At 44.9% G+C, this 9,376-nt stretch overlaps 1 protein-coding gene across 2 annotated transcripts in view; it reads right to left on the bottom strand.

The window, feature by feature from the left end:
* Window positions 1-1,250: 1,250 nt before the first annotated feature.
* shq1 (SHQ1, H/ACA ribonucleoprotein assembly factor) overlaps window positions 1,251-9,376 on the bottom strand; it is a 39,832-nt gene continuing 31,706 nt past the window's right edge. For both annotated transcript variants that reach the window (XM_062395114.1, XM_062395105.1), the window contains exon 12: window positions 1,251-6,224. In XM_062395114.1, coding sequence (XP_062251098.1) covers window positions 5,555-6,224 — 670 coding nt within the window. In that variant the 3' untranslated portion in view covers window positions 1,251-5,554. The remainder of the gene's footprint in view (window positions 6,225-9,376) is intronic.

Raw genomic sequence — 9,376 nt, 5'->3', positions numbered from 1 at the left:
CACTGTTTCTTTTGTGATTAAACCCCCCCCCCCCCCCCCTCAGCACTGTCAGCTTGAGAGACACTGACACATCCCATGTACTCGTTCCCTCATTATCATACGACAGTCATTTTGAGAGGGCCGACTACAAAAGCCCTGAAGAATGAGCTGAAGAGAAGCGGCCACCTGCTTCCCTGTCGTGAGCGGCAGAGCGCCGCTCCTCGTCTGTGCGCCGGCCAAGCCCAGAGCAACGTGACACAGTATGAAGGCCACAAAAAGGGAGAGAGAGCCGAACGGCGACACAGCCGCGCGAGGAAGAGGGTGCACAAAGGGATTTCTATTTGCGCACCCATTGGAGGAGTCAGGCCTTGGAGAGCACCTGATTCATTTCGTCTTGAGGGCTATTAATCTTTTCAAGCACCAGAATCACTTTGCCTCTCAGGAACGAGAGAGGAGATTGAGTTTTCTTTCACAATCAAGCAGAGGCTAGCTGGCTGCTGGGAGACGAGGGCGTTGAAGACACCGTCCTTGCTGCGGCCTTTCTCACTCAATACAAAAGCAAAGGAGGGGACATTATCACATTAGTGAGATAATTCAGAAATTTCTATTCACAGTGAGACGAGCAAGGTGATAGTTCACATGAAAGAGCCAAGTGGTTCACCTAATCTTCAGACACCAACCTGAATGATTTCAAATGAGTCCACGTGTTATAGTTCATACGGTCAAACTCCTTCCCTGTACATATAACGGATAGTATTTTAAGTTGAAAGCCTCTCACTGTTCTTACCTTAGCACGTGTATTTGTGTTGGTTGTGCAGAAGAGATCCCTTGTGTATTCCTTTGCTTCCTCTCGAGTATTTCATGCACTTGTGCTCAGGAATGAAGATGTCCGCAAGGTGAAAGTGAAAGTGAGCGCTCAGGATGTGAAGGTCAGCAGCAGATTCTGGACAAAATCGACCTACTAATTCCACAAACGTCTGTCTGTCTGTTGCTCTGAATGTAAACACATATCCTGCAAACTGTGCATCTAATCGACTTCACACGTGGCATGTGAATTCTTAGTGCTCAGTAGAATTAGAATTGCAATGCGATTTGGACACACAATGTGTTCAATATATGTTAATTTAAAAGTCCATAAACTGGCGATCAGCTTACTGCAACCGTCTGTATGTGTGTGTGTGTGTGTGTGTGGGGGGGGGGGACCAGTTGAATCTTGCCTAGCCCAGATAAACTACAGCAGTGGTCAGAAACTGGGTCAAATAGCCACCAGATAATTTTGATAGTTTTGTTTTTATTTCAACACATTGAACTGATAGTGACACTGACTTGACCAGTCATGGGTGCAGCTGGTGCTGATCTCTGTGATGGCAACAACATTCATAGCATCACCTCTTGTTTGGCAGTTTGCCTTCAAAGTGAGCGCACAATGTTCATTTCCTTGCTACAATGCTTTATATCGAGCTGAATATAAAGAGAAAAGGACATGATCTAAACCTGGATAAAATTGATGCGGAATAACACATTGAATATTCAAAATGACTGCAGGGAGCTCATTACATCATTTTCACTTCATAAAAGAAGATGAGCATCATTTTACAACTTGTACCACTCTTTATTCTTATCCATATATAACCTACTTTGTGGACTTCTGAGGAAATACTTAAAAAACAAACACAAAATGATTTCTTTCAAATTAGATAATTATGAATTATAAATGAAAAAAAGCTCTTATAGAGAAACAAAGAACCAACTCTTCATCAAATTAAGAGCCCAATAATTCAAAGATCTGGTCGAGGTCGAAACTGCTATATTAATAAAAAAGTTTCCAAAAGTGGTTTCAGATGAGAAAACTTATTTAAAAAACAATTAGTGAGAACCAACAGAAAATATCACCGTGAAATTTTTCAGTTTATAGAATAACTGTATAAAGTCACAGAAAACATGTTCGACATTATATCAACAAAAACTGAATGGAACTCTGAAAAGATATATAATGGAACAGGATGTGTAGATCATCCTCTTGCTGAAGTTTGTCTCAAACTGACAATTACATTTTCTTTATCCGTTTGTTCTTTTTGCTCTTAATGCTTTTTGTGTTACTTTGTCTGTGGTTTAATCTGACTTGTGAGTGGTGTATGGAGCTGAAGCATAACAGTTTGAAGACTAAATAAAAAGAAGGGCTCATTCAAAAATGTTGGCCTCAAGTTGTTATAGTTTTTTCAATAAATACACCTGCTCAACAAACATGTAGTTTCATCTGTCTGGTTTTATAAATATGTCTTCTCTGTTACAGATGTACCTACAGACAGAGAAGAGAGTCAGGGTTTCTCCAAACAAAAGAATCAAGTAAAAAGTTGATTCAGGTGAAGGCCATCAAAAAAGAAAAAGTGGCTCCAAAGGAGCAAGTTCACAATCTGAAAAGGGAACATATAAAACTTGAGATGGAGGTCCGACATGAGGAGGAATTGCTAAAGAGAGAAACCAAGAAAAGACAACCTTCAACTAAATCCTACCTCGCCCATCTGAACAAGCTGGATATTGTTGAGAGGAAGTGGAGGAGACAGGTTGAGCGGCTGGACAAGGCAGAACAACAAGGAATCACTAAGAAGAAATTATTCTGAAGTAGCTCTCCTTAAGAACGAGCACTGCACTAGAAACAAGGCAAAAACTGAACTCTAACTTTGGTTTTTACAGTTTCGTATGTTAACGTCCATATGTTGGGAATAAAGTGGGCAACATGTCAATGGCTCCTGATTGAAAGGAAGATAAACTGCATCCAGACATGCACTGAAGTCTGGACATTTTTCCTGAAAATGTTCAGAAGGTCTGTAAGTGATAACCCGAATGCCTGAGGCAGTTACTTCAGACATTTTTCGAGAACTTTTCCTGCCAGCCCGTCCGGATAATGTCCATGAGTGAACCCATGTGAGCAGGAGAGTGTCGACGGATGCGAGGTCCTGCTGCGTTCTTCAAAATGTCTTGACCCATTTTTCCAGAGTTAATGTCTGAAAAGAGCTTCAGTACCCTCTGTCTTTCTGAGAGTTAGGTGGAAAGATCAATACCACTCTGATCTGTCCATTGAATATGAAGCCTGGAAGCTGGGGGAACAGTTAGCCTGGCTCTGTTCAACAGTTAAAAACAAATCTATTTTCCACAACCGCAAAAGCTCATCACTTAAAACATTATATATTCTCAGCCGGGTGCAGGGAGTCAAATGAGTTTTTGAGGTTTTATGTTTGGCAGCAATCAAACTGTTCATTTCCCCTTTTTTGCACTTGCTACTGGCTGTAGCTTTGTACTGAGGGTGTTCTCCATCTTCTCATCTAACCTTTGACAAGAAGCAAATACAGAGCAAAATGTTGAACTATTAGGTCGGAAAATGATTTCCAATTATGGCTCTTTTGACGGCCCAGCCATGTGGAGGTGTCTTTCCCAGTAAGGTCCTCCCACTGGTCGGTCCAGTGATGACATTATCATTAGACATCAACAGACCATTGGTTCATTATGACGCTCTGCTGCTTTCCAGGTATTAAATGGGAAACACTGCAGATGGGTTGGTGAAAAGCCAATCTATAATGAGGCGTGGTAGAGCCTACCTCCATTATTGCACGTGCTGTTGCTAATGGGCATACACGAACACCGGATCACATTACTCCTGTTTCTTAGGCCCTTGGGGGTCATAGGGCTCACCCTCTACATAGATAAGGGGCTGATTTATCAAATCCAAGTCAAAATATAGCAGAAACCCATTAATTACTGTCTTGTATAATTCATCAACTACGTTCATTAAAATTTGGCCCAGTAGCATGAAAACTGTCAGTTGGCGAGGAGCATTAATTGCAGAGGACTCAGGAGAAGTGCTGAGCCTTCGGTCTGACTCCAAGACGGTTGTGCTAATGGCGGAATATGGAGGCCACTTTAAGATGAAAAACGGCAACGGAGCCCAGTGTCACTTAATCAATGCGAGACCTGCAGTGGGAAGAGGGAACAACAACCGCCTGCCGGGGGATGCACAGTCCCCACACACGTGTCCCCGGAGTGAGGGGGGGTTAAATGGGCTGAGTCTCACGGCGTAACTCATCTCCGTCACTGCGATGGTAACGCTCACTCCCAAAAGAAGGATGTCTCTTTTTGGGAGGTGCCCAACAACACCATCCATCTCTGTAACACAATACTGCCGACACTGCCCATCTAAGGAGCCATCATCCATGCGTCTCCTTGGCTGCTTTCATCCAGCGGCGGATGGAAGAGCCTGAGGCAAAACTGTGGCTGTGCTTGATCAGTCATTCCCTCAACTAGTTATGACCCGGAGGATCACACAACCTGAGGAACTCTGCTAATTTGGGTCGTTTCTGTATTTCTTCTCTACCATTCACTTATGGTAATCATCACACATTGACTCAGGAGAAGTTCAAATTCCCCTCTTTGCCCTGAGGTGCTGCTGACACTCCACGGACACGACTGAGCTGGCCTGAGTGTCTGTTTTCTTCCCTCTGCTGCACTTGTGCTCCTCTATCTCTCCGCCGCCTCGGGCCCCATGGTGCACTTATCTCTCACACAAACGGCTGCCGTGCCGCAGACTCGCTCGCAGCCCTCATCTATCTGGCTGACATGTGCTTCCTTGTTTGTTTTCTCTCGCCTGCTAGACACGCCTGATATTGAGCTGCGTTGACTGCGCTCCTCCATTCATGCCAGACGAATCAATCACTCCCGCGTGCTCCACGGCCCTGTTTAGTGCCGAAAGAGTCTTTTCCACTTCAATCTTTAGAAAAGGGGTTAGCGCTTTTCCTACAATTTATTAGGAAAAGCATAGCTCCCTCAACATAGCTCTGCCAGGCATCTCTGCTGAGTGATATACAGGGACAAGCAATGACAAATGTTTGTCAGCTTCCTGGAATGACATTCCTGTTGCGTTTATGAGAGCCAAACATGAATAAACAGGCTAAATATGTTAATATGAGCACGGGAAAATACTAGAAGTTTGACACTCTTGTCAGATGTTGGCAGATGCTGTTGAATTACATTGAATAATCAAAAAAGGAGTTCTATTAATTCATACCAAATCAAACATAGCTGAGAGATTATAGTCGTAAAGCAAGCAGGCGTATATAGAGAGAAAATGAGAGAGAGAGAGAGAGAGAGAGAATGAGAGAGAGAGATAAAGACAGAGAGATAAAGACAGAGAGATAAAGAGCGTGAGAGTGAGATAGGAGCCAGAACTAAAAAAGATAAGACCAGACAAGACACAGAAGAAAGAGGCGGGGTGTCCCACAATGAAATAAGGGGAAATAAAACCTACACATGCCTGTTCAGCAACCATATAAATAGGTAATAAGGAATTTAATGAGGCTTAGAGTTCATCTTTTAAGAACATGTAATTCAAGATGGAAAATAAAGTCCTTTAGAAAAAGGTTAAGGAACAAAATCCCAGCTGCACAAAGCAGAAGTTTGAAAAAATTCCAGAAGAAGAAAGAAAAATATTAGAAGAAAAATGGTCCAACAGATTTTCTTACACTTGAATGGATTTAACAGCTCAAGTTTAATAAGAGTCTTTCAAGTTCCACATCAGTTCCTCTTAGCTGAGGAAGTCGCTGTCATCAGGATGGTCCTCTGGTTGGACAATGAGCAGAGGGTTTCTGCGAGGACTCAGTTCAAGCAAAGTCCCACCGCTGCTCCTCACAGATGCTGCTTCAGTCTTTGCTTCAGTGCTGCTCAGCTGTGAACGGCTCCTCTCCGCTTTGCAGCTGGAGCCCTGAGAGACGTTCAGCTCCTCTGCCACCCGCTGCCCCAGCTCCTCGATCAGCTGTCTGGTGCCTTCTGAAGCTGCGGGGAGGGCGTTCACTTTTCTCTCCACCGAGAGGAGTGTGCTTATCGGCTCCTGGGGGATGGGAGAGGCAGTGGAGGTGGATTGGGGAAGGGGAGGGTTGTCCTTAGACGTCTCTCCTCCTCCTCCTCCTCCTCCTCCCCTCCTGCTGGAGTCGGTGCATCCCTGCCCTTCCGCCTCAGATTCCTCGCTCTCATCAGACGAGCCACTGCTGCTGCAGCTGCTGTCACTGGAAGCGCTGCTGCTGTCAAAGCGGGATGTCGAAGCGCCCTTGGGAGCTCCCAACTCTTCGGCTTCTTCTTTTTCTTCCTCTGCCACCATTGTTGCTGCCTCCTCCAGCTCCTCCAGCTCCAGCTCCAAATCTTTTTTCCCCAGAGAGGCTTTTTGTAACATTGCAGCAAAGGCAGTCACCTTCTTCGACCTGTGAGGATAAGGAGATAGAAATGGGATTAGGAAATGAAAAAGTTGCGTCAGTTTTCTTAATTAATCTGATAATAGAGTACGCAGAGTGAAACAAAAGAACCATCTAAGTACAACTTCATTAGTGGCACTACGACTGATCGACTGGATCTGCGTGGTGAAGACATAGCCACAGGATAACCATCAACAGATCTAATAGCCATTAAACAAATCCCATTTTCATCTGAATGCTAAGTAGACCATGTTTTGCCGAGGCGCGGGGGGCTCAATGATATATGGAAATATGGATGTTTAATAATGTAGGGGAGAGGATCGCTGCTGATACACAGGGCTCTTCTCCTCCCCCCATGCTGCTCTCCCTGTGAGAGGTGATAAGAGACTGAGAGGGATTACAGAGAGAGGCTTACCCCTCCTCCTCCACCACCCTCCACACATGCAAACACCCACACGCACTTTCGCCGCCGCATTCTGAGAGTGTATGGCAACAGATAGAGGCTGCAGCACAGTGCAAGAGGAGATGTAACAACCACATTTTACTCGAGGAGGATAAAACTGAGCAGGGGCATATTTTATACTGGGCAAGAGCTTTCAGACATGCACTGAAGTCCAGACAATCTCTTGCCATTCTCTGGAGAGGCTGCATGCAAATTACCAAGATTAGATTAAGATTAAGATTAAGATGCATTTATTAGTCCCAAACACATGCACAGACATGCACAGGCACACTAGGGAAATTTAACCTCTGCTTTTGACCCATCTGGTGCAGGACACACAGAGCAGTGAGCGTCCATGTACGGCGCCCGGGGAGCAGATGTTGGGGGAGTAAGGTGCCTTGCTCAGGGGCACTAGACAGGGTAGGGAGAATCCTCTTGGATTTTTGGACAGATCAATCCAGGTTTGTCTTTTAGTTGTTTCTCCGTGGAGTCGAACCAGAGACCTTTTCTGGCCATAGTCCAAGTTTCTGGCACTAGTCCACCGCCTCTCTCCAGGCCAAGCTCCAGACTTTCTCTGGAGTTTCTCAGGCCAGCCCCCTAGTAAAAACTCCAGATGATGTCAAAGTGAGCAAATGAGAGGGAAAATGCGAGAATACAGGAAGGAGGATTCACAGGCAGTGAGTGGGCGTGTTGATGACGTTTCTAACACGTGACAGAGCCACACATGTAGAGGACGCTGACGAAGATAAGGAGTGCCGACGGTGTTGTGCTGTAAAGACAAAACACAACCTGAATACATTGTGTCCTGCCTCTACAGGCCACCCCTCACCTAAATGCTCAAGAACTGTCTGTGTTGCTGTGAACACGTCTGAGCAGAGAATCTCTTGCTACATTGTTCATGTGTGAAAGGCAAACTCCCCATTGTACACTTCTCCAAAGTGCATGTGTGAAAACAGCTCAGATGATTTGAAAACTTTTTAATTAATTCAAGGGCAGCCAACGAAGACTGAGAATATTTTGAGCCTGAGAGAAGAAAACTGAACAGTTTTTACTGAACAATCGGGCAGCACTGGGAACGAACTGAACGAACACGGTGAAAAGAAGCAGGGTAACCCTGAAAGGCCAAAGAGTCTGCAGCTGTGCACAAAGTCTGACTGCAATACAGTCAATAAAAGTCTGGCGAGAGAAAGGCTCCAAACTGCAGTCTCGCAGCTAAACGTCTCGAAAGATTAAGATTAAGAGAAAGCCCTCATAAAGCAGTACATTAAACAATGTTCCTGTCGGCCAGCCTCAGGTTTGTAGCTGTGTCACCACAGACGACACAACAGACTCCTTGAAGAGAGAGGTGTTTTATTGCTGATGAATGTCCTCCCACAAGGCCCCATTTGTGTAAAGCCATCAGATTGTTGGGAGGCCCCCGTCTGCACATTATTCACGCTGGGAATGCCCGCCATGCTGCCAAAAACTTAAGTGGTTGCTATTCGTCCCTCAGCGCGGTCCGGGCTTGTGTGCCGCCCCCATTGCCATGGTGATTACGAGCTGACCTCTGTGGGTCAGTGCGATTCAGACTCTGTCCATTCAGGGTGGGATGAAATGTGTGAGCGAAACTGGTGTGTGTGTGCGTGTGTTAATGTGAAGAGGGGGGTGTGTGTATGTGTGGAGAGGCTACTCTTCCGCTGCCATTCACATTTTCACACTCGGCTCCTGTTGCCCTCTCTGGCCCAATTAACCCACTGCTGAGCACCAGGATGGCTCCTCATTACTGTGCAGTCCTAATGAGCTCCCTATTCCGGAGCCATAAGTGTTTATGGAAGCAGCATGGAGAGGCTGTGTATTCATTTAAGACCTCAGGAGGGACTGTGTAAACAGATCTCATAGATGTGATGTATCATCTTACACGTTTGTCTCCGTGCACTGAGAAACAGAAGAGAATGAGGAGGGAATGGGAGGAGGGCGGGGAGGGGGAGACTCTCTCTTTCTGACATTCAACTTCATCCAAAAATGTTCTGGCAGTTTGGGCCGTTCCTCTCCGTCACATTGCAGCAGAATTTGAAAACAGTAGCTGAAATCCACTGAAGTCCATCACGCTTAGACGCTTGGGCAACTTGCCAGCTCAAACAGAACCAGGAAGGGATTTTTCTGTCCTGTGGTATCAATCATGGAGCTGTGAGTGAAATGTAAAAACACTAAAGCCAAGAAATCTGTAAACTCTTTCAAATAAAACCAATAGGACAAAAAATAAATAAGACATGTCCACTTATCGAGCTTCTACGTAAAGTGCCTTGAGATAAATTACAGTTCACAACATGAATGTTGTCGATATATCTTCAAGTATATATTATATATATATTTATATATATATATATTTTTTTTAAAGATGTACATATTGTGTAGGAACCAATGAGCTTAAGGGTTTCAGTTGTGAAGTCTGGTCAATAGTATTACAAAGGGCTGTGCATTAATTTGGCGCCTGACACATCTTCACATTCACAGATGTTACTCAGACTGGACTTCCTGGATTGTATCCAACGTCTCACTGGTCCCTGAAGCAACAGGTCTGTGATGCAGGATGAATTGAGGTCTGAATGCCCGGCTCTTGGAGCTAAACACAACTGTCAGTAAGCAAGAATAAAATAAGAATGTGAGATTCACCATCATAGTTGTTATTACTAAACACAGAGTGTAGCCGAGGCTGATGGACACCTCATTAGATCTGGAC

Source organism: Platichthys flesus, chromosome 2 (assembly GCF_949316205.1).
Source record: "Platichthys flesus chromosome 2, fPlaFle2.1, whole genome shotgun sequence".
Lineage (NCBI taxonomy): Eukaryota > Metazoa > Chordata > Actinopteri > Pleuronectiformes > Pleuronectidae > Platichthys > Platichthys flesus.
The sequence above is the reverse complement of the archived record's forward strand: the minus strand, read 5'-3'. Positions and strand labels throughout refer to the sequence as shown.